This window comes from Drosophila miranda, chromosome 3 (assembly GCF_003369915.1).
Source record: "Drosophila miranda strain MSH22 chromosome 3, D.miranda_PacBio2.1, whole genome shotgun sequence".
Classification (NCBI taxonomy): Eukaryota; Metazoa; Arthropoda; class Insecta; order Diptera; family Drosophilidae; genus Drosophila; species Drosophila miranda.
This window is the reverse complement of record NC_046676.1, coordinates 19,150,126-19,175,813: the sequence shown is the minus strand read 5'-3', so window position 1 is coordinate 19,175,813 and position 25,688 is coordinate 19,150,126. Positions and strand designations below refer to the sequence as shown.

At 47.2% G+C, this 25,688-nt stretch overlaps 2 protein-coding genes across 3 annotated transcripts; one reads left to right on the top strand and one right to left on the bottom strand.

The window, feature by feature from the left end:
* Positions 1–33: 33 nt before the first annotated feature.
* On the bottom strand, positions 34–25,207 carry LOC108159827. 2 transcript variants are annotated; one of them, XM_017293403.2, is made up of 3 exons: positions 24,648–24,674; positions 7,239–7,263; positions 34–1,991 (listed from the first exon to the last, which is right to left on the bottom strand). In XM_017293403.2, exon 3 carries the CDS (start codon positions 1,989–1,991, stop codon positions 258–260), a length of 1,734 nt encoding a protein of 577 aa, XP_017148892.1. In that variant the 5' UTR covers positions 7,239–7,263; positions 24,648–24,674; the 3' UTR covers positions 34–257. The 2 variants fall into 2 exon arrangements, with proteins under 2 accessions (XP_017148892.1, XP_017148891.1); XM_017293402.2 differs by lacking the exon at positions 7,239–7,263 and adding an exon at positions 24,943–25,207 and having other exon boundaries at positions 35–1,991; positions 24,648–24,780.
* On the top strand, positions 9,242–20,954 carry LOC108157936 (integrator complex subunit 5-like protein). Its single transcript, XM_017290080.2, has 5 exons — positions 9,242–10,084; positions 16,222–16,270; positions 17,617–17,752; positions 18,658–18,773; positions 18,904–20,954. Coding segments are annotated over exons 1-5 (2,340 nt in total). The 5' UTR covers positions 9,242–10,082; the 3' UTR covers positions 20,941–20,954.
* Positions 25,208–25,688: the final 481 nt, after the last annotated feature.

Here is a 25,688-nt window from a genome sequence, read left to right as displayed (position 1 = left end):
ACCTGCGATGCTTTGCTGCCAGAAGGGGCTAAAAATAAAAGGAAATCAATGTAAAGTTCATTCATCGATTGAGGGGCGCACTTAAGAGGTAGCCTCTGAGTTTATTGGTTTATTTTCAACGATTAAAACAGTAATTACTACTCTGTGCTTTACTTCTAGCCAACAAGAATGTGCTGAAACATGCCACAACAAACACAACAATACATCAAACGAAGTGAAAGGGAGGAGTACTCTTGCAGCATCTTCATCATCTGCATTTAGACTTGCGGTCGGGAGCGGCACATGCGCCAGGCCGTCAACTCGATGACAAAACTGATGAATGCCAGGCCAGAGCCGAGGGCTAGGGCGATGGCGGGCATGACGAAATAATCGAGGTCCAGCGGCTTCGCCTCCAGGTGCTCCGTTATGAGGTAATGCAGGTGTCCCACGCTCATCGCCTCGTTGTTGGCATCCTCGGACAGTTTCCGCGTAAGTCCGCTCTCGAAGGCATGGTACCAGGCGGTGCTCAGGTGCTCCTTGAGGAACCACCTCTTGCGCATGGGAATGCCGGTGAACAGGAATGCAAAGTTGACGGGTATCCGACGCAGACGCGGATGCCTCAGAAATAGCTGGGCCGTCTCGTACAGGGCCATCCGGTCCGTGAAGAGCACGTAGGCGTAGCTCTGGTCGAAGCGGTTTCGATGGTAAAGCAACGTCTCAAATGTCACCGTCTGAACGACGGACCACAGCACCTCCGGCATGTTGTACTTTGCGAACAGTATTCGATCGTAGGGGTCCACCAGCAGGGTGGTGTTGCTCGCCACCAGCTGCTCGAAGGTGTTGATCTGTGGCTCGAACACCTCCGAGATGAGCATGCTCTTCAGCAGACCCAGGTACATGGTGGAGTACACAAAGCCGGTCATGAAGATCACTCCAAAGAGTATGTAGCGCTCGCGTCCCCGAATCGATCGCAGACTGAAGCCGCTAAAGAGCAGCGAACTGAACACCTCCAAGAGATACTTGCTGAAGGCCCACCGTCGGTGCTGCTGCCAGTGGATGCAGCTCAGGAGGCCGACGATCAGGATGACATAGGTCACCAGACAGAGCCAGACACTGATCTGGAACGGAGCCTCCAAATAGCGGTACGAGAGCAGCGGCTTTGCGTGGGCCACCATCACATTGGCATAGGCGATCCTGAAGCCATACGTGAGGCTGAACATCTCCGGATTGGCCGCCAGAGAGTCTGCGCAAAGGTCCACCGTCTCGTTCCTGAGGGCCAGGGTACAGTTCCCGGGCGAGTCGCTTGGGGTGTGGACGGGAATGAAGGTGGCATTCCTCGAGTCCAGAAAGGCGCGCACGAACCGCATGTAAAAGCCCGCGTAGATCATCCTGCCCCAAGAGTTCACGTACATGAAGCTGCGCGGCACGTTCTTATAGGCCGCCACTCGGACCGGGTGGCCGTGCAGGTCCCGCACGGAGGCCCTGTGCTGCAGGTACTGCTCCACAGTAGTGGGGTCTATCCGAACATTGGGAAACAGCGTTTTCCCATAGACGCCGCCATTCGGGGTGGTGTGAAGCAAAAGGCGGACGTAGCCCAGCTCAAAGGCATGTTGCACGTAGGCCAGCCACATTTCCCGATCGATTCGCCTGTCGATGACGATGAGAAAGTCGGCATTCTGGAAGCGGAGATCCAGTGTGCGCAAGAGATCGTAAGGCGGCTCAGTGCTGATCACAACAAAGAGCTGGCTACCGTCTCCTATATGACGCTGCAGACGAGAAGAGTTGACGGCCGCCGCCGAGGTGTAGATCATTCTGGTGATCCCCGCTGTGCGAAGGCATTCGGACTCGTAATTGATCAGTTTTTGGTGCTCGTTGCAGTACAAAATGTTTGTGGAGATGCGCAGGTGATCGTTCAGCTTGCCTATGATATGGGACAGACCTACACTGGCGATCACATCCCCCTGAGTGATCAGGAATAGCAGTAGAGTCGGGCATGATCGGTGGGGTATCATCTGTAAGACATAGAAATGGGATAGCTATTGATGAGGGGAGTTTAAGGATAGTGATGGGGGAGGGTTGCAGTGACAAAGCAAGGATACTGTAGGAAGGGGGCAATTAGAATATCTACGATAATCGTGGAATCTGAATCCCGTCTTGATAGTTTCCGCTTTTACACTCACACACAGTTTCAGATTCAATTAGATACCAGATACCAGACTTTGTCTAATCGGTCCCAGCCCCAGTCCAAGCCCCAGTCCAAGCTCATAAATATTCCATTCCACCTGATTGAGTCTGGGGCAATTAACACTCGCCGCCACCCACTCACAGATCCCCATGGGTAAATAGGGGGGAGCAGGCGCTGGTATTTAGCTTAATCATTGTCACGCATATGCAAATGTAAATTGACGGTTCCCATTCCCTTTGACTCTCCACTGGATTACCAGCCCAAAGTGCGGTAGACAGTGTCAATATTTTCGCGCAGAGACAATGGAAAAGTCACGGGTAGCTGCACCTATGTCTTGGGCACAAGTAGCGCCATTTTGGAGCTCACAGCCAAAAATAGACACCCTCCAATCAGAGGCAGAGCCTGACCCATTCCCATTCCCATCTCCCTCTCTCTCCTGTCTCCTGTCTCCTGTCTCTTGCTGATTTGTGGCGCCTGATTAACGGTTGTCAGGCTCTGCAATGGCTAACTACTGTATCTGCCGCATCCGCATGACTGGCCCCGGTTATGGGTCTTGAGTAGGGTTAGCAAATTACGCGCTGATATGCGTGCCGAAGGCCTGTGGGAAGCTTTGGAATCGGTTCTTTAGTAGGTCGATGCCCGGGCGGTCTTCAGAGTCGAGGTAATTAGTGGAGTGGATAATTATATATTAAATGAAATACTTATATATAACGGAGGATCGCTCAAGCGAAGGGTGATCCGTCTGGCCGGGTTCTTTCTGTATCTCTGGGACCCGCTAATCCGCTCCGAAAACCCCGCTGATGAGTCAGACGCACAGTAGTCCCCCCAGCAAATAATTAATAAGATAAGAGAACTCAACCCCGGGGCTGAAGGTCAAACTAATAATGATTTAGATAATAAAAGAGTGGAGCTGGAGCTGAAGCTGGAGCCTCGAAAGTAGTTGGTGTTTGGGTAAGAAGCACTTGAACCTGCTGCCAAGGCCCCAAGGCGGCTCTCGGCTGCTGAAAACCAAACAAAGCAGCCAGGGAGCGCCCTCCTGGAGACTCGTACTCCACTCCACTCCAGACCACTCTGCGTCGCGTCGCGGTCTGGTCGGTAAGACCATCTACTACTACCAGACCATAAATACCAAAGGGTTACGCCTATTTTTACACGCAACCGAGTGCATTTCCCCGTAGCCGGGCCATGAGCGCAGAAATATTAAAACGATGCGACGTGACAGATTACAAAACGTTTGACACCAGCGCCAAAGCCGCCAAGATGCCCCCAAAAGAAGAAGCTGGAGCCGCGACTGCAGCACAAGCTGCAACATCTTGCAACAGCAGTCAAGCAGCCACTTGCCACACGACGATGACGACGACGAGCACGGTGGATCGAAAGCCCCTGAAACGTGCTCGCTGTGTGCGTTGGAGGGAAGGCTTTTGGGGTCCAGAGATCCAGACACTGTGCCGCGGTGCAGTCACGAGTTGGGCTACCTCCAAATTGCCTCCAGGCGGAGGATCGGGAACTGGCCCCCGAGATGTGGATGGAGATTGGAGGAGCACTGTGTGTGGAGCGCGCGCGTCACAAATTAATTCGCTGATGCTGGTTCTGTTCTGTTCTGGTCGGTACGATCGGTACGATTCCCACAGTAGTCCCTTTATTTGTGGAGTGGCTCTCGAGGATGCCCCTGCTTGTCTAGTTCACCTGCAACCGAACAGCGGTTTATGCGGAGGCTGCAACACTGTATGTATCTGTATCTGTGCGTCTGGCACTCGTGAGTTATGTCAGTCAGTCCAGGCCAGACCTGAGGTCCGCTCCGGTCCTCTCTTCCACTTGAGCGTGCAATTTCTCTAATTCACATCCCAGGCATCTGGACTCTAGAGAACGCAGCAGGCGTAATTGACTTGGAAGTTATGAACCTTTAAATGCGGGCCACTGCATGCGATCCATGCGATCCATGCGATCCGTGGATCCATGGTCATGTAATTTTAATTTTCTCACTTGATTGCCCCGAACAGCTCTGGCCATGGGCTGCTGCTGTCCATCCTTGATTAGTTTGCCGGGTGGGGGAGGCTTCTTGGGTGCCGAAAGATCATCATTATCGGGTATCGGACCCCCCTCTCCGCGCAAGTGTTTATTTACATCCTGTTCCGAGAATTTCACACAAATATTGTACTATTCTTCTTCTTTTTTTTTTGTCCGCTAATTAGTTGAGATGCAAATAATCGGCAAATGAAATTCCCATGGCAGTCATCAGACTTTACTAATTACTTGAGGAATGCAAATCGGTGAAGCCTCCCACTCTACCCCCCACCCCTCGCTCTTCATTGAAATGGAGCCGATTTGTAGCCCCAAAATGGCAAAAATAAATACTAATATTTTTGGTCTTTTTTGTTTTTTTTAGAGGAGATGGAGGAGCGCGAAATTTGTCAGCTGCGGGATCTTTTTTTGGGTTTTTTAGTACTCAAATGGTGGGGAGGGGCCGGGTAGATTGGATCTGGCACTTCGCACAGAGCCGCAAATTGTTTCGGCAAAGCCTTAAATATTTCATTCAGCGGCACTTGGAGTTTTCTTGGCCAAGAGCAGCAGCTGCCTCGGAAGACCTCTGGCCCAGAGACTCAACGGGGCCCTGTTGGCCCAATGAATTATGAGCCCGCTTCTTATAAGCATGCAAATGCAAACAGCATCGCCACCGTTTGTGGGTGTCATGCGTCCGCCTAATGAAAATGTTTGGCTATGGCTTTGGCTTTGGCTTAGGGTCTCTAGTGTTATTTTTGTATATTTTCCACCTTCTCACCTGGTGGGAACCGGCAAATTTATTGCGCATCAAATTACAAGCCATCATCTGCGGCACGGTCTGGTGGCAGCTCTACCTTAATGGCCATGTAATGAAGCGACTAGTAAGCTAATGGAACCCAAAAACATATACATATTGAGATGCGTGGACAGAGATATCTGGCACTCGGCTGGTGGGAGTCATTTATGAGTCTCGTTTCAGGTGTATACATATTTTATTCATACATTTTTTTAGGTAGGGAGAAAACAGAAGAGAAATGCCTAAAGGCAGAGGAAACCCCAGCTCCTCGGACAACGTTTTTCCGCAGTCTGGAGCCTTCTGTTTGCTGTGGAATACCGCTCGTCAATTAGCAAGGCATTTAGAAACACATTAACCTTTTCGCCTTGGCCTTAACCTTTTGCCAAAAGAGCGTTAATTCGTTGCGAAAATACTGAAGCTCGTTTTGATGGGGCTGATTCACAGAAGTCGTAAATTGTCATAAATATCGAGCCAGAGATTGCACACCGAACGGCGCCAGACGCTCCAAAAACGAAGAACATCTTGGCCAAGTTTGGAGCCCACATGCCGCACGGTTGGATACACGTATCTCTCTTGGACATTCCCCAATATTTGTCTTACTAATTTCCTGGCCATTATTTTTGGCCAGCCCAACAAAAGCCCAAACATTTATTTACTCATTATTGCCAGATTCAGATTTGGCCACTGATGGCTATTTTCGCCCCGCTTTGTTTGAATGCCAAACCGCATACTTTTCGATATTGACACGCATAAATTTTGCCCAATGTTTTCACTCTGAGATCCGACAATTGTTAATTTCTTGGCCAAACACGACGCGACTTACACGTGTTCGTGTTGTTCCCTGAATAATGATTAGAAAGAATCCCTTGGTATGGATGGTCCCCATCTGCCCATAGGGGTGGCTTAGCGGAACCCTCGGGAAGGAGTCATCTCCGATCACTTTCACTCCATGATATCAAGGGGCACCCAATGAGGCACAACGCATAAATTAATGGAGAGGATAGTACTCTTCATTGAAAAAGGAGGGTTGTCTAGTACATTTTCATTAACAAACTCTTGTTAGCAGCCCAAATTCGGTGGCCAAGTGCTGTCCGACAGTTGGCCTGACGTGACCCATAGGGGTCTGCCAAAAAGGGTTTCCAGCGTGTTGTTTGTTTAATTGAACAGAGACCGAGACAATAAAGATGCGTGCGATATGGAAAGCGGTAAATTTTGGGGACGTTCCTGCCCTCGGGGTATCCATCGATGGAGTGCCAGCCTGCCATTGTCCCCGGCTTCCATCTGCAACACCATCGGCGTCTCCATTCAGGCTCTCATCGCCATCCAGACAATCGCTTGCAGTTCCTTGGAAGGCAGGGCTTGCTCTGGCTTTGATACCCTTTAAAGGGCACTAGGGACGCGAAAGGAGTCTCTTGCCACAATGTCCACAATTCCATTCCGATGGGTATCCCTTGGTCGTGGCTGTGAAATCTTTGCATACCTCGCATTTGCTTCCTTTGTGTTTTATTTCTTGTGATCGTTTTTTTTTTTTTTTTACCAACGCCCACCGTTGCCTTTGCCGTTGGCTTACCTTTCGGCCTGTTGTTGTTGTTGTTTTTGCTGTTTCTGTTGGTTTTCGCGTTTATCAGTTGAGATCAGGCGGCGGCTGGTGGCTGGTGGCTGGTGGCTGGTGGCTGTTGCCTCTTCGGTTTTTATCCTGTCTGGGGCTGCGGTTTTGGTAGTTACGTTTCGTTGCTCTTTTTGGGGCAGTGAATTTTAATTAAAATATTTCTCAGGGTTTTTATTTTCCCTGCACTCGATGCGCTGGGGTCAGGGGGCGACAACCGGAGGGGTACAGCCAGACGCAGAGACACTCTTTCGCTGGGTGTCGTGAGTGTGACACATTCGCATCAGATATGACGAGACTTCTGAGGAGAAGGACACCCACAGACTCATAAATCAGCGCTGGCCCAGCGTTTTGCTGGAAAAAGGCAACAACAAATTAACTTGTCAATGTGCCACACACAGGACCCTGGGACGTAGGACACCTGACGCGGTGTCCCTCCAGGCCAGTAAATACTAGAATTTGTATTCTTTTTGGCTTTGTTTGGCCCGTGAAAATTTCACACATATGTATTTCCCTTTGCCATTTTGTGCATTTTCCACATTGCACGGCGCCAGCCCGGACACGTCCTGCTGCGTCGGCCCAGCACAATAAGAATCCCTTGAAGGACTACTCGGAATTCCTGGCTCGGATCATCTATTGGGCCAAAAGTGTGCGGCTTGGCTGGTACTAACCTTCAGCGGAGGGCCACGCAGGGAGCTGGAAAGAGAATAGCGTATGAGATATCAGCAGATAGCAATTATCGGGCGCACACTTGTGATTGTCTAGAGGAATGTGGCGGAATTGCTTTGGCGAAAGTGCATCAATCTCATTCGCCTGATTAATTTATCACTGTCCTTATCAGTTGCTAATTTTCTTCTGGCCCCCCCATAAATCTTCATTAACTTGCCGCCAAAGACATATTTGAGCTTCCCTTTCAATAAAGACGTGGACTGTGGGCCAACATTTTGGTTAAATGGGGAAAATGTTCATTTAAAACAATGGAAATAATATTTTTAAAGGGAGACATGCAGTTACTCTTTAAAGCAGAACCCACTTGCCCCCACTGCTTGCACTGCTTGGACTCTGCTAACACCTGCAACATGTTTGAACAGAGAGGTTGCCACTGTTAGGCGATAGGTTCGAGCTTCGAACTCAATTTGAAATCAATCTTTTACTGCTTACTGCGAGTCGGACGAGATTTTATCAACGTAATGTTGGGATACCAATGTGCTATCAATTTCATCATGTTTATGGACCTGTAAAGTAAAGCCCTGCGCTATAAAAACATTACCAGCGAATTTCTGCCAAGCAATGTCACCATTAGTGGGAATTCTTTGGCATTTTTTCGACGCCTGATGCGATGCGTCACAGATTTGCGTAAACAAAATACCTGGCTGATGAATTTTTGGTGTTCTTTCGTTTTTATTGCGATAAGAGAGGGCAACGCTACTGGATTCCATTCATGGCCGGAGATTCTTCTAGTTTTGTGCGCCCCTTGTGTGCCTTTAATTGAACCTATCACAAAACTTGTGCAGTTATCTAGGTATCGAGTTAATTGAAAATTGGTACACGACCAAAGTCCACAAACACTCGTACGGTTCCGTCGTTTTCGGGGAACTACGCCTGCTTTGTGCCCGCCGACAGATCACGCCTCATTGGCGAAACGGTGCTCCAGGATTCTCCAGTTAGTGGGGCCTTGATAAGCCACCCAAATATTGCTTAATGTAATCTCAAAGGCGGGCTAGTTGGGCGCATAACTTCTTGTGTGATTCTTGTTTTTTGGGTCGTTGGCAACAAACATATGTACATATGTACATTTGATTTACAGCATGATCAATAAAAGTGCCTGATACAACGGGTCGGGCTAATCGATCAATATCAAAATGCAGCGGCAACTTTGCTAATGGCCTGGCGAACTGGACCTTGCCCAATACAGTCGTCCGGCATTCCCGGTGCATACCCATGCGAATGGGGTCTTGTGGGTGAGCGAGCGACTGGGTGGGTGGGTGACTTGTTTTCGAAAGTGGGGCAGGTGCGGGCGCATAGATCATTATTTAGCGGGGTGTCCCACATTCCCGGGGGAATTCCAGACACCAGTCCGTCCCTCGCATGTCCCGTCCCATCCCAAAGAAATCCATCTATCTATCACCCAAATATTTTTAGTGCGAGTCTGTTCATTAAACATTAAAAAAGCCCTCAATACAGAAAAATTAGTATCATGGGGCTATTTTTCTAACATTTTTCATTAACTTAATTAAATAATTAATAAAATTAAATTCTTTTGAATTATCCTCTAGTAAATAAAAACAAAATGTTGCATTGAATGTTGCATGTGGCTGCTCAGGCCTCGCAACATGTGTTCCATCAGCATGTTGACAAAGTGTCGAACAGATATATCGTATGCATTTATATTAATATCGATAGGCCCGGGTTTTTATTGAAAGCACTGAACCAACGGCGGCAATTAAGGAATAAATACAATGGTTTTCCTTGAAAAAAATAATGTCAGTAATGCCAAAATAATAGACGATAAAGTATAAAGAACAAAAAGCTGTGTATCTTTATGGTTCTGCCTTAATGGGACGTCGAAGAACAGACTCGAGCCGCAACACGTTGCGATAAGTTGCATCGAGCCGGCAACATGCTTTCTGGACACATGTGGCTGGGCAACAATATCCAGCACCAGCGGTTTTTGAAGGCGGGCATATTTCAAACAACAGCGGGCGGGCGCGGAAACAAAACCGGAGAAAAGAAAAAAAGAGTGTCGGATTTTTTTTTTCGAAATTCAGAAAAGAAAAATAAGTCCGCTGATAAGCCCCACAAATACATGTTGATATTTTCGGCAAAAAAAAAGGAGAAAAATCAAAAGAATATAATAAATAAAAACAAAATATATCAACATATCCACTAAATATGTAAAACTGTTCTGTTCGAAGCCCGATCGAAATGTGTGGCGGCAGCTAAGCCAGAAACAAATCAGTTAACGTGACAATCAAATGATTAATTAGCCAAAAGGTGAAACAGTGAATTCTATGTGAAACGATAAGCTGATTGGATTTACGGACACAGCCAGAAGAAAATTGAAAAATTGTAAAACTATTGAAGTAGAGCCAGTGCCAAGGAAACCCAAAAAGAAATTCGAATAAAATACAAAATTTGTCGCTGTCGCTGTCGCAAGTGCAATATAAATATAATCGGAATAATAATTGTACATAACATAAAGTGCAGCGGTAAAAAATTCCAAGAAATAAAATAACATAAAATAAGGTGTATTGAGAATTGCCGCTCGGATTCGATTGCATTTTTTTTGCGGTGTGGAAATTTTTGTTGACGCCGCGCTTCGGCCCCGAGGAATCATATGAAGCTTGATTTCCGCTCGGAGTCTTGTTCGCCGACCACAGCAGAAAGCCCCAGACCGAGACCCAGACCCAGCCCCAGCCCCATGTACGACTGCCGACGATCTTACGCACAAACCCATGTTGGATTATAATTTATACCCTTAAATTTGGGGGCTACAATGCGGCCAGAAATATACAATGTAAGTACAAATTCAATATCGCACCGAAGTGATTCAATTTCACCAGAATGATCGCAATTCAAATCGTAAAAATGTGAAATTCCTTAGATATAGAAAAGTGAATTCTTGGGCCAGGCCAGACAGTTGTGAAATTTTCCTAGAAGGTATTTTTTAATGGAATGGAATTATAAAATAATAAATGAGACGTGTATCGTTCCACCTTTTAGTGAGAATTCATTCAGAGCTTAAGCGATTTGTATCTTTTGTGGGGCAACCACGTGCAAAAGGAGGCAAAAAGAAAAAACCACGCCAAAAAGCAAACCCAATCAAAGGAATAATCCGCAAATACCATGACCTGTGTTTCGCACACCTATACGCCATCTGTGTGCGTGTGTGTGTGTGTGTGTGTGTGTGTGTGCAGCCCTCCTTTATAAGGGCCAAAGCGCTATTTCACTTAAAAAACAATTCAAAAGCACAATTATATGTTTGAAACATGAAATATGAAATCGCATACGGTTTCGGTTTCGGTTTCGGTTTCTGTTTCTGTATCTGTATCTGGTTCAGGTCCATAATTGCCATTTATAACTTGTTATGGCACCAACACATGCAAACTGTCAGGATGTGTGTGTGTGTGTGTGTGTGTGTGAGTGTACTGCTCTCTGTGCGCGTACAACCCCTTTTTTCGAAAAATAAAAAAAAACTTTCGAGGGTCGTCGGGGACTTGTGGCGTGTTCAGATCTCAGGACATTTACCTGAGTTCTAAATCAACTGCCAGCGCGGCCAACCCTCGGCTGAAAACGCGTGGAGCAGTCGCCCAAAAGAGTTTCCAATCCAGGGAAAAAGTAAACCAAGTTAAACCTTTAATGCCCCAGCCCCCCCCCACCGACTAATTCAAACTAATTGTCTCTAATCTCACACCCCATCCGTGGCACCTCTGGCAGGGCAGCCATAAAACAAGTTCAACATTTCCCCAAGTCAAACATGGCCACGCCCCAAATGGCAACGCATTCGAGGGGGAAGATAAGAGCCAATGAGACAATATTTGATTTTTTAGTTCGAATTTGTTCTTTTCTTTTATTAATTAAACGGAAATAGGAGCAGATAACACTCGAGAACAGAACCCACCTGAAGGGTGATAAGCCCCAATGGCAGCCCGTTATGGAGCAGCACTTCTGGTGGAGCGTGCCCAGCCTCTGGCCCTGTCTCTGACACGCTAGACTCGCAACAATCTCCGTTATACACATTAATCTATCACACTCTCCTCAAGAGTTTTATTGAAATTTATTGTACGATTCGCCAAATCACATGTTCTAATGGTAAAAACATCATAAACCCGGCTATATGCCGCCTGTATTTATGACTCGGCACATATTTGTGCAGCTTTGATTAATGCAATCACTTGACATCGAGCCCCAGAAACAGAAACCGAAACCGAAACCGAATCATTTGTAACTGTTTGTAGCCTTCTAGCATTCCAAGGGAAAGATCTGCCACTGGCAAAACGTGTCCCCCCCCCCCCCCCCGCAAGTTTGTTGAAAAGTTTGTTGGCGTTTAAAAGTTTTCTTTTTTATAATTAGGTTTACGCTCGGTTTACGCAAAAAGCTGTATGCCTGCTCTGCTCTGGTTTCAGAACAAAAATTGAGTAATGCAATGCCGGGAACATAGGCGTATGACGCCACAGGCTGTGGCACCAAGTCACGTTCCTCCCACAAGCTCCGCCTTACCGAGCATTTAGTACATACATATATCGTTGGCGATTAGTCATGGCAGCAGCTGGGCTCAGAGTTTCTCGCATTCCTCTGAGGTGGCATCCACATGGCACCCGATTAACGGGTTGGCTAGGATCTCCGGACCATCTCGGACCATCTTGGACTGTCGCCAAGCCGTACAAACGCACCCGAGGTGACACCCAAGCGCCAGGCACCCACCCACTATCTTATCAACGAACAATTTCAAAATATACGCCTTTGGCGTACTACGCGTAGTAGTAGCCCCACACACACACACACACACACACACACACACACACACACACACCAGTATAATAATAATAATAATAACAATGCGACGACCGTCAAGTGTTTATTGTTTATTTTGCTTTTCCTTTTTTTTTTTGCTGCCAGAACACGCGGAGGTCTTTGGTTTTACTATTACTAAAGTTTTCCACGCTGATAACTTGGCTTTCTTTTGGCATATTTTCAGGGGGGGGAGGGGGGGGGGAGAAGCGATGGGTGCCCGTAGATCTACCAGCTAGTACTCGCTTGTAAAATTGTTCGATTTATGCAAATATTTGCATTATGAATTACAACCAGTCGCGCAGTCCCCGTCGCAGTCTCTTCTCCATACACCTGCATAGGGCCAAAGACGATTGACGTTGCACCTGACCTACAATGTGCCGTGTTGTTGTTGTTGTTTTACGGTTGTGTAAAACAACAAACACACCCACTTTGCACAGTCAACGGCGTAGGCCTAGGCCCTGACCGGCGGTGGCCATCATCGATAAGAGATTTTGATGAATTTCTCGCCCCGGAATTAGAAAGTTTTTGAAGAAATCCGTCCCGTCCTCTGGGGTTAGGGGGGGCTAAGCGTTTGGTTTATGGATGAGTTATTGTCAAGGCTGTGCTTTCGATTGATTTATTGGCCAGGCCCAGCGAGCGCCTTATCAGAGCTTATCAAATGTAAAAGCGACTTTTATGGCTGCATTTCTGTTCGATAACAAAACTGACAATAAATCGATATATCGATAGTGCATCTCGGGTGCATAATTATTGTTGTTTGCCTCGAGAAAAGGTGTCATATTTGAGCAACTCGCACAGTCCCTAGACATTCAATCAATGCACTTGCCCGAATGTTTGCCTTGGAGCCCGACTCGGGGCCCGCCTGCTCACTGTTGACACTTTGGGAAAGTTGCTGAATGGCTGCCTAGCACAACAAAGTCTCTGGCCGCTGCCACTTAAGTAGCCCGTCGTCGGACGGGCTGGCTACTTATCAGAAAGGGCTCTGAAAGCGGCTTATCACCCAATAGACCAGCAGCAGCAGCAGCAGCAGCAGCTGTCGCTGCGACGAAAATCGCATTAGATCCCACCCCTCGAACAGGGCCGGGCCCATTCCGCTTCACGCCTTTTCCAGGAATTATGCAGCAGCATCTGAGTAACAGTAACAGAGTGAGGGCTGCTAATGAGTCGAGATTTGTGTTGCGGCACGTCGCACCTTCGCAGCTCCACAGCTCCACAGCAGCCTCCATCGCGCAGCCTTGACACTGTGCTCCGTGCACGACTTCTGCTCTGGTTCTTCCATATATTGTACGTACGTATATCTAGCGACAGGCAACAACATTAGCTTATCGCTGGGGTACATTGAACTCGCACGGGCTCCCGATTCCCCGTCGGATCTTTGTTGTGTCTGTTTATATTTGGGGCGTTGCTGCAAGTTCAAGTGCTTTAGGGGGGGGATGGATGGATGGACCTCTGAGTGGGTACCAAAAGTAGGCAAGGTATTGCTCCATGTACTCTAGATTCCGCTCTCTCCCACTGGCAGTCGCATTCTTGCATTACCCACACCCAAGATCGTGCGAATCCGGCCTCCCACTGCCGCCTGTCGCTGCAAAAATTATATAAATATTTTCATACACCGCCTGTGTGCGGCCCCTGTTCGCAGAACTCAAACTGGCAACTGTCAAAGTCACTAAAGAACGTGTATCCATCCACCCTCCGCTGTCCTCTGTCCTCTGTCCTCTGTCCGCTCTCGGCGCTACTAGAACTTCATTAAGTCGCAGCAAATGCAATTGCAGCCGGTCGAGGACGAGGACGAGGAGGAGTCGCAGGAGGATCAGAGGGGATGAGGCTTAGGGTTGTTGCTGGCTCGGCGAAAAGCGCAAGGTGGATGATGCCAGGGTATTGAGTATTGAGTGACATCCAGTTGCAACCCCTAAAACAAAAGGAAAGACTGCATCGCACTCACACGCACAATTGGCAGCATGGAATTTCACACTTGGCCTCCCCGCGGAGGGGTGCTGTGGGGCTGCAATTATGTCGAGGCGATTACATGATTGATGAGGTGCCCGCGAGAACACGTGGCCGCAATCAGGGAGCATAAGTGGCCGCTGGAATCCGAAACATGTTGTCGGACATCGTCTATCACTTTCTTTGGGGGTTTATCTGTGGGATCTTTTGCGCCAACCCACTGTCCACTGGCTGTCCAAATACTTGGGCTTAATCTAATCGCCGCCGCATTCCTCAGATGGCAGTCCCGCGAATATATATATAAATTCACATTTAAAGCGGTTACTATTTTGTGGATGTTGAATCAACAAGTGTTAAAGTCCAGCGACAACACGTGCCCGTTCTCTGAGGCGAAACACAAACAAGTTTGCTGGGTAATGGATACTGGGTACTGGGCACTGGACAGATCTAAAGACATCGGAGGTAACTGAGTTTTCGCTGCTGACAAGTTGGCTTCACTTAGCACATTTATCGGTCGTTGGGATCGGGCCGAAACACTTGGAGTTTAATTTTAATTTTAATTTCCATTCAGCAGAGTTGATTTATTTATTTCCAAATCAAAATACCCATACAATCGAATGGACAAACTAATTAAGGCCTGAAAAAATGTCCAAGTGATTAGATTGCACTTTTTAAAAGTGGTTTGGTGACGTAGACGCCGCCACAAGAGGCACCAGTCCATACACACGCACAGCTCTGGCACTAGTATTGGTGAGCTTTTGAAAGCTGCGCCTCAAGGCGCTCATAGTCCGACCTTTGGCTGTCGGTGAGCCGTGTCTGTGTGAAAGCTCGCCTTTGGGAGGTCCTCAGCCATGGCACGTAGCCAAAGGAAAACTTAAGAAAACTATTCAGTATTCAGGGCACATTCCAGACAAGAGCTGGAGGGACCCTTTTTGGGCTCCCGTATCTGCCTGGGATGTGCCCTGTCTGCATACCAAATAAGGTAATTATGAGTCGCATTGTAAGGCCAACACACACACACACACAGACAGACAAAAGTAAAGCACAGACAGAGGAGCGATATCGGATTACATACATGAGAATCGCATAGAGCTACAGCCAGAGCCACAGCGGGTCACATGGAGATGGGCTTTTGTGCTGTTTTCGGTTTCGGCTTTCCGTCTCCCTTGCGGTTGCCTAGCCAGAGCTTTCCCCCTACCTGGCCCCTCACCATTGATCAGTCAGCAGAATGGCCAACAACTCCTCCACACTTTTCATATTTCGGGTAGCCCAAAAGCTGATTTAATTGCTTGCCAAAGCGAAAGCCAAGTCTCCCGGGGGCACATTTCAAATGGACCGTATTGTCTGCCGTGAAATTGAAAAATGATAAAAATCGCACGCCACACGGCCCGAGGCATTTGATTTTTCGGGGACGGCCCACTGAGAGGGTAAATGGCGAGGGACTTGCAATGGGACTTGAATGCGCCTCCTCCTCCCGGGGCTGGTTTTGCCCTCGTCCCTCGTCCATCGTCCCTCACCCTCTCTGTATTGATTTCTTGAGCTTGATTCTTTTATATTTTCACTTTTCAGGCCGGGCAAAAAAGACCTTCGTCTCAAGAAACTACCCTTTTCGGTCTTGAGTTCTGTGTTCTCTTCGGTTCGGTTTTCGTTTTGTTTTGTTCTTGGCTTTGTAGTTCAGTGCTAAGCTGAAATCAATGACCTTTTCGGCCGCGCCTGGACATGGACCTGGCGGGGATTAGTGGCTCGTGAAACAGTATATGCAGAATACTTGTGCCAAGACTTTCCCGGCCACAAACGTTGTTCAGTTGAATCGATAAAGAAAAACAAACAAAAGCCCGGCCACTTGTGCTCACTTGTGGGGTGACATTGAGCCAGAGCCACCGTCAGAGCCAGAGCCACTGAAAGGGCTCTCCATAGAGTCCCATAGATGGTTGCTTTTAAAGAGCTCACGATCATCTCATGATGAAATGACTTAATTGTTGTTCAAGCCCCACAGACCCGAGACGGAAGTCCGAAGCACAAAAAAAAAAAAAACGTTGAAAACAAATCAATAAAATCAATAATAATCATTAATAATAAACTGTAGGATTTATGCAAATTTTGCTATATTTTTGAATCATACACAGTTCTCGAAATTCCTTATTTATAGCGGGTATCGTAAGCCCTACTACAGCCGTTCCGTTCTTCTACTTTCAGGTTACTACAGTTCACGCTGCCCAATGTCAGGACTATTTTTATACTGATGGTGAGTAGCCCTTGATTGATTTACTATATAGTCTGCCCAACGCCAATCGCCAATCGCCGCTTATGTAAAATAATATATATATTTTTTTTTGGTTTTGCATTTTTACGACTGCGGGTAATTGTAAAGCTTAGCGGATTTATGGCGTATAATTTGTTGTATATATAATCGTGAGCAACTAATTTATGTGGGGGAAACCGCTCCGCTCTCCTCTCCTCTTGGCCAACATGGTGACGACCCTTTAACCCAGTTTCGGCCATCTGGGATTCTTCAAACCCCATCGACACTCGGAATAATTATCAGAAAATGTCATAACAAGATCGAAAGATTGAGAGTGTGTGTAATCGAAAATGGGAGTGGAGTGGGGGAGACCCATTCAGAGTTCGATACGAGAGCGTTTTGTGTGTACTTTGGAGTGGCTCTGTGGCTCTGTGGCTCTCGGCTGTGGGGTCTCCACTTGAGCCTAACCATAAAAATAATAATAATTATTATTATGATTATCACCAAAGCGTCATTGAACTGTGGAAAAGGTCGCCCGTCAAACGATACAGTATTTTCGGCTTTTGAGTAGTGCAAACACTGCCACCAACCATCCATCTCCGATCTCCCATCTGTCGCTCTGCCGCTCTGACAAGCGATTGAGGAATGTTCCATCTGGCATTCCATACGGACCCTCGACGGGCACGCGCCTCCCCGGCACTTGGGCCATAAGTTCGGAGCTCCTTAAGAGCTCTCCTAAAGCCCCCCCACTAAGCCCTGGGGGTATTTTTAGCAATTTACCCGAAAATAACTAACCAACGATTTGGACGTTGGTGCCGTGCGCTCTCCGTAGACCCGATAAACAGTCGATTCCACCATCCATTCCGATATGTCATTTGTCTGGCTTGCCGCTTGTTTTGCTGATTTGCATATATGCCATATCTACGCGTGATATCATTAATGGTCTTGGTGAAATTCAGTTGGTCAAAGGTGGAAAACGTGTCAGCCAAGAGAGACATGAGCCAGACCCGTGCCAGCCAGTGGGTGGAGCCGGCCAATCGGAAAAGAGGGCGGGGCCCACCCACTGGGATGGCTCTAACTTCAGCTGCCAGGGCAGGCCGCTTAACGACCCAACTTGGACCATTAAAGGCCTTGGGTCGGCCGTGTCACATGTGTCCGAGTCGGGCGAGGCTCCATAATAAAAAGCTCATCGTATTAATGGAAATTTATGGGCCAAAAGGGTTTCGTTATGCCGCGGCTGCTGGGCTGCTGGGCTGCTGGGCGGCTGGGCTGCTGGGCTGCTGGGCGGCTGGGATTAGTCGCCAGATGCGAATCAGCTATTAATCTCTCTCTCTCCCTCTTCCATGTAGGTAATGCTTGCTCTTGTGATCAAAACAGGCGCAAAGAAAACGGACGAATATGTTTTAACGTTGAAGAAACACAACGATCGTGCGCTGCACATCAACGCGCACGGCAAAGTGACCGCCGAGGACATATCGCTGGCACGTAAGTATCCCCTCCTCGCCCCCCCCCCCCACCACCAAGACATTCCCGAGTTCGTTCATCAATTACCATTGGCATTTAAATTAAATTGGCATTTATACTAGAGTCTGCGAGAGTACATCCCATCGTATATATTTTGAACTCTGTCTCTACCCCGTCTCTACCCCTCGCTACCGCCCCCTGTCTGTGCATATGGCGTGCTTAATTAAATTATTGGTAATTTAATATTTGATTGATGTTATGAACCGCCACGAAGCCGCCCCAAGCGCCGTCCAGTGCGTCTTTGAATTTATTTCGGAATTTATTTGCTTTTTCTGCGGTTTTCCAAGCCGTCTCCCGTCTGTGAAGTTCAGGAGCAGCCGCTCATAGTAGGTTGATGGGTGAACGAAAGCGACAAGACAGCATGCCAGGCCGCAGACCGCAGGGGCAAAGGTCCGGGGCTGGTACTACGGCCTCGAAGCATCTCTTTGGGTCTCAGCAATAGCCTCTCTTTCGGTGAGGAAACAGAAAACTGTCACTTGGGTATGTTATCTTATCAGTGGAGCTAGTGCCTGGGCTTTAGGCTGTTGCTGCACACCCCCCCCCGAAGGTCTGCCCCCAGACCGTAAGAATTTAGAGATTTTTCAGGGTTAAACCCCCCCCCCCGCCCGGCCACTGAGAGGGAGTTCAACGACTGAACGACAGTTGATTAATTGATTTCATTAAATGTCCCAAGAATCGGCGTTCCACATGGCGCACTTATCAACCGCCCAACGCCTTTCATAACTTTATCGGAGAACCTTTCAATTAATTGGGTTATCTGCAGGCGGCTCAAGTGCTCCACCACCATCGCCGCCGTCGACTATTTACACAATAGAAAACTTTTGTTTGCCAATAATTAATTAAATTTGATTTTTCAATTTCCACAGAATCCTTCACGATGGACAGTGTGGGCGATGCACTGAGCGTGGACTTCAAAATCACCATCTATGCCAAGGATGTGGACTACTATCTGTGCTTTCATCAAGGCAGACTTGTTGGAAAGGTGAGTCTCCACCGGATATAGCCTAGAGAACGTCCCCCCCTCCCCACCTAGATATCCCTGTCTCTGGCAAACCCGACTAACGGCAGCTTTTGCCTTGCTTTCTCTCCCTATCTCGACCCTCTTCGAACAGAGAAACGCCACAAACGACTGCCACTTCAGGGAGTCACTGGATCACGGCTACTATCAGTTCACGCACGCCTACAATCCGGTGCTGCATGTGGGGATCAAGCGGAACTTTAGGCCCATCGGTCCGCGGGACCTGGAGCGCCCGAATCGGATGCGCAATGCCTGTTTCCTGTTCTTCCGCTCGGAGGCGGAGCATTTCCGCAGCAATATGGCGCTGTTGGGTCCCAGGAAACACAAGTTTTCCAGCAAAACCACTAAAACGACGACCACGTCGACAACGACAACAACCACGCCCAGTACTACAACCAGCAGCACCACAGCCAGACCCACAACAGCCCCCACAACCACCCCCACAACCCCACACACAACCACAACCACAATGTTGAGCCCAGTGCCAGTGTCGGGCACGAAACGCGTGCGTGGAAGGCCGCGTCGCCCAGCAGCAACCAGTATTACTAGCGATAGTTCTTCTATAGCCCACAACAGCCACAACAGCAATAGCCTTAAGTCCTACAACCAAGCCAATAGCAACAACAACAACAACAACAACAAGAAAGACAACCACTTGGATGACATGTTGCAGGAGCAAAAAATCATCAAGCGAAACTGGGAACGACGCCAGCACCGCCAGCAGCAGCAGCAGCAGCACCGCCTACGGCAGCGGCAGCACCACAGCGGCGCCACAGTGGGGGCCATGCAACAGCCGCAGCCGAAGAACCTGGAGGTGCGCCACCATCACAACAACGCCACCCTCATGGAGCGGCGACGACGCCGCCGGCTGGAGCGGCGCCGCCACAAGCAGCAGCAGCAGCAGTGGGAGCAGGAGCAGGAGCAGCGCGACACCGAGCACCTGCCCAAGGCCACGTCGTCCGCCTCCTCCTCGTCGACGGCCACCACAACGGCCCTGACGGCCACAGCTGCCTCGCTGGCCCCCTCCGCTTTCAATCTGGTGGCCATCCTGGCGGCCAGCAGTCGTAAGCGGGACAGGCGGAAAAGGTCTGCCGCTGCAGCTGCCGCTGCCACGGGATCAGCGGGATCAGCGGGTTCTGGTGCGGCCACAAGGGCGGATATGCAGCTGGTGGAGATGGCTTCGCAGCGTCAGCAGCAGCAGGAGCAGGAGGAGGAGCGGGAGCGGGAGCGGGAGGAGCGGGAGGAGCGGGAGCGGGAGCAACAAAACGAATACTCAACATCCTATGTTAATAGAAACCTAGAAACCCTAAGCCCAGAGCAAACCCTGCAGCTACCACCACACCTAAACGTAAGCCGTAATCTAAACGTAGATCTTAGTCTATATCTAAATAGTGATAGCGATAATGTTAATAATGCAATACCTGCCTTGCCAAAAAACTACAACTACAACTACTTGTACAGTAACGAGCATTATAATATGAATACTAAAAGTAGCACGACTGATTCTAGTAGCTTAGAGACTAGCACTAAGTTCGATAGTCCAAATAGCCATAGCCATAGCCATAGCCATAGCCATAGCCATAGCCATAGCCAGAGCGCGTTCAATCAGAATATTGACAATAATCTTAAGCAATCCAACGATCGAATTGACAGTGTGGCAGATGAAGCCGCAACGAAAGCAGAGCCAGGGGCAACAGCGGAAGCGGAAACAGTTATCGAAACTGTGGCGGAGAATCGCAATCATATTGATGCTAATAATATAATCGACGATGGCTCTCCCATCGAGGAGGAGCACGAAAAACATATTCTAAAGAAGCTTTTTCGTAGCCTAAACCTGCCACAGCCGCAGCCGCAGCAGCAGCAGCAGCCTCAGCAACAACAACCTAATATTGATAACTATAATGCAAATATTAACGTTGTTAACGATAACGATAACGATAACGATAACGGGCTGCTGATCAATAATAACCATAATAGTAATTATAACGAGCAATTTGCGAATGACGATGAAACGATACGAATTCAAAATAATAAATATGAAACACATATAGTACAATACAAACCTGTGGTATTTATTTCGAAAAGAAACCCCACCTGTTTCCCCCCTATCAAAGATACAGCCAGCTGCTAGTGGAAAAGACTTTCAAATTAAAGGTAAGATTATGGCTAAAATGATGTCTCATAAACCGATCTATAGGTCTAACTAGTCCTTGTCCTTCCCCCCGGCAAGCATATTTGGCTGATTTCCCCCCTCAAGCAGTTTTTTTGGACACTCAATTTGAATTGGAATTCCCCACTGAAAAATATTGGGAAAAAAACCACAACAACAAAATTCCACACATAATACGAAAATCATGTTAGATTTGATAAGAATCTCGAACAATGTGTAAATCGAACGTCGCCTATGACCTCAATCCGTTTGGAGCGGCCAGAGTCGCCGCAGAGTCGCGGGCAAAACGCGTGGGCGCTTTTCGGCAATTTTCATCACAAAAGATGCTTTGGGTCTAAGGGAAAATGTCGATGTTTGATAGCATGTCAGGGGGGGGCATGTTGACACCGCATAAATCATAAATCATAAGTAAATAAAGATTTCATATTAATTTATGCAAAGCATCCGAGATGTATGGCGTGTCTGAAATTAATTAACCAACATTTTTGTATGCTGCGGCGACGTATGCAAATTTAGCCCGCAAGTGCGACCAGTGATCAGTGTCGACTGTCGGTCCTGGCTTTTCTACTAAATCTCCGACGGGTCTGTCCAAAACAAAAGGCGGTGGGCAGGGTCGGCCAAGTAGCGCCGCGAAAAACGCCAACGCCAACGCCAGAGTCGGAGTCGGAGACAGAGTCGCTAATGAAATTTTATTATACGCTCAGAGTAATAATTTATAAATTTGTTTAACAAAAAATAAATTTGTTAAGCGATAAATTTAAATACGCAAAGCACTTGCCACTTTTGTAAGGCGCTGTCTGTGGCACCTCTCCAAAACTGAGAACCTCCATCAAACCTTGGCTCGTTTTTGGGTATAGATCTGGGAGATCTGATCAGATATCTAGTTGGAAGAACAGACATCTTAATGAGCACTGCGATGGCTATAGATATAGATTGATTCCGAATTAAAGCTAGCCTCTCACCAGAATCAAGTGAATTATTTTGTTTATTTCCATGAAATTTCAAGCTCAAAATTATGTTCGAAAACTTGAATGTTACACCTCTGTCTGGGCAGATCAGCCGGTTTGAGATACAAAAATTTGCATGAGAATATGTCTCGGTTTGACGTCAAAATATTTCAACGGCAAATAGCTCACTGGTTTTGAGTAGCGTCGAATTTATCACCCGAGGAGCAGTGCAGGAACAGCCTGGGTATAGGAATGTCGGTCTTATATGCAAATTATTTAATTTTATTACTTTCTTGTATACAACAAATACCATTATATCCATTTTTTTTGTTGACTTTCGGCCCCGATGCCCGATCATCGATGGTTTGACGCCTTCGAAAATTTCGTTTGAATTTTGTGGTTGACTGAAGTTGAATGTTTATTAGCCAAATTAGCGTGTCAGGTGAAATTTAAGCAGATTTTAGTTGAGCCCCTGGCTGGCTGGCCGGCTGGCCGGCCGGCTGTTTATGGGAAAATGATTAGATCCGCTTACGGTCGGGCATCTGAAAGATGCCTTTTTTATGCGTTTATTTTTATGACACTTATTCTAATGAAGAAACATTTTAAGCCACAGCTTAAGTGACGGAAATACCTATTCAGCCCCCAGTCCCAGCCACAGGCACTACTGTATCTGAGAGATTCATATTCATGTTGATTTTTAACCATTTTTCAAGTGCAGCTTACGCTGAGATTTTGCCAACTCTGATGACAGCCAGCCATTACGGGAGATTAGTTGGCAGCTTTATTTAATTGTTGAAAATTAAATACATTTCTTGAGAAGCGATCTGGCAGATGAAAAAGGAAAGTACAGAAATTGTTGTAGCTCTAGAAAATTCTTAAACTACTCCCCCAACCCCCAACCCCTGAAGCATTTGCCCCAAAAGTTATTATTAAATCAGTGCGAATTTATGGTCGTTATTATGGTATATATAGCAAACCACAAAAGCCACAAAATCCGCTTTAATGATGACCAAATGTATGCGTCGATTATTAACAATTTGGCGCCATTTAAACGGCGCGACATTTTATAATGCAATAACTAAATCCAGCCACGAATCTGTCTTCGTAAAGGGGGGAATTTAATGGCATCGTTAAAACAAATATCGAAAAGGAACCATGAGGGCATCACAAAATAACGTTTTACGACTTTCGCGCCTTAGAACCAGCTCACTCACTATTTAGTTTATTTCGATTCGGCCATACACATTTTTGTTCGCTTCATGCCATATAGTATACGCTATATACAATGTCTGGTATGGGGGGTATGGGGCGAATGGGGGGTATGGGGTATGGGGATTGGGGGAATTCCGATGTTCGAACCGGTTTTCGGGGCTCGGTTAAAATTAAAATCTGACGCGCACTCAATTAAGTTTATTGCATTGCAAATCATGTCCGTAACCCATTTTTATGACAGTCCAGAGGTGTCAAGATGATTTGTCAATGTTTGGACACGCCCAGGCCCCACACACCAGCAGACACTCGCCCACTCCTAGCCGATCCACTCCGCGCCCCCCCCTCGCTGGCCTGGTCTTACGGCAACTCGTTGTGGCACTCGCCTTGATGGAATGCTAACTGTAGCTGTGACTCGTTGCATCTTCCTCTCGTTTAAAGATATATTGCGGGTGTTTTTCCGACTCCGTTCGGTTCCGTAATTAGCCACTCACTGACCTTCCTCATTGCCGGCGGCACCTTCCTTGGGAGCCGCCTTGTTCTGTTCTTTAATAACTTTTCTTTTTTCTGGGTTCCAATTTCGCTGCGGCCTTTAAAATGGGTTAAAGTCTTTAAGCATTTTTATGGGAAGAGAGAAAAGCCTTCCCACTCAATAGATCATCGCGTGGGCAAAGTGAAAACGAGTAGTTCTGGTGACCCCAATGGGTGCTCTCTGTTTATATTTTTGGCTCCTAAAAATCACATTTCATTGTTGTGCTTTCAATGGTAACACAAGTATCTCAAATATTTGCCAACACCTGGAAAAAATGTGGCTGCAAATATGGAAAAATGTACAACTAAGCGGCTTGTTTAGGTGGCTGGCACGTCACAGACATGAAATATTTCTGCCATATCAGAGAGCATGGTTTTTGGGTTTCGGTTGGCCGTCGCGGGGGCAAGGTGGAAGCCACGTCGAAACGGCAGCTAGTTGACCAGTTACCCCACCTGTCAATCCCCCATAGACTAAAGACTTAACAATTTGACAAATAGCCGGGCCAAGCAGCTGCATGCAGCAGCCGAAAAAAATCTACATAAATTCTCACCTACGAGTATTGCCACAAACCGACGGCGATCTCGAAGGCAATGGGAAAAACGCAGACGAGCAGAGATATTTGTTTTTCGAATGCATTGTACCAAAAAATTATAACCCCTCAAAATGAGTACAGGGCTGCATTCCATTTGTGGTGAAAGGCAGATGCGTTCACGATCCCATATTGTAATTATACAAGTATCAATGGTAATAAACAACAATAAGCAGCTCCGATTCGTACGATTCTGATGGAGAGATTCACGTTACGAAGGTACGACAAAACCGCACCGAAAACGCCAGCGAAACGCACCAAATGTTTTCCAATAAGAGCACAAATTTTAGACATTAATTTATTCAAATGAGGTGAGGCGCAAGAGGGCGGGAGTACGTGAGGACACACGCACCAAGAGAGAGTCAGATCAGCACTATTGCGAATGCCTTACCCTATTATGAACTTCACTTGGAGCGAGAGCAGTCATTCCTTTTCGATTCTCTTCTTCACTGCTTTATCCCATCCTGGAGTGGGAGAGGGACAAAACTTGACGAATTTTCAAGCACGCACACACACACACATAGCTGGAACTCAATATGAGGTGATCAAACGAAAAAAAGCGTGACAACGAAACAATTTCACATTTTAGATTTTGCCACATAAAAAAAAAGAATTTATGCCAAATAATATGATTTTCTACACATATTTGTATAAAATATGTATATAAAACACATATAAATACATACATATATCACACATTGATGCACTTTTCCTTCGACGAACTGCTTTTCTGCGCCCCCGCCCTTTATCAAGCGCATTATTTTGCCTTAAACGCACATTTTCTTCCACTAAAACACTTTTTTTGCACACCAAACTTTACTACACACCTGCGGGACATTTTCCCTGTTGGATTTTCCACCATTTTCCGCATTTTCGCAGGTTCAAACGCGGAGCCGACTTGCGAACGCACGCTTGGCGCGGGTGAAAAAATTTGAGTGAGAGCGATGCAAATGAGTACATTCTCTGATCTCCTACTCCTCTTTCTATTTGCTCTCTCTCCCACGCACCATTCGGGTACTACTGCGCAAAAGGAAACGAAAAAAGCAAAACAACGAAATAGTAACACATTTAACACACACACGCTTGGCCGGCTGAAAAAATTTGAGTGAGAACGATGCAAATGCGTTAATTCTTTGATCTCCTGCTTCTCTTCCTATTTGCTCTCTCTCCCACGCTAGCTTCGGGTACTTTTGCTCATGATGCAGTTATACAAGGTGGTCGGTCTGCTTACTCTTTTTCGGGTCTCATTTTACCCTCAGCACTACTCAGAGCGTTTGATATTTGTACTGAGCAATATGAGTCGGGTCGGACCACCTTGCATAATTTCATCAAGCTTCTTCTCTACTTCCTCGGCTACTGAAAAGAGAGACCAAAACCGTGTGGTTGTGGGAGTGAGATGGAGAGACTGGTGGGTGAATTGCAGTGCGCGGTG

Excerpts from the sequence above, each read along its gene's own strand:
- LOC108157936 (XM_017290080.2), top strand. Across the intron at positions 16,271-17,616 it reads GGACTATTTTTATACTGATG|GTAATGCTTGCTCTTGTGAT; the intron begins GTGAGTAGCCCT and ends TCTTCCATGTAG. Across the intron at positions 17,753-18,657 it reads CGAGGACATATCGCTGGCAC|AATCCTTCACGATGGACAGT; the intron begins GTAAGTATCCCC and ends CAATTTCCACAG.
- LOC108159827 (XM_017293402.2), bottom strand. The coding sequence starts at position 24,683 with ATGACTGCTCTCGCTCCAAGTGAAGTTCATAATAGG. Across the intron at positions 1,992-24,647 it reads CAAGTGAAGTTCATAATAGG|ATGATACCCCACCGATCATG; the intron begins GTAAGGCATTCG and ends TATGTCTTACAG.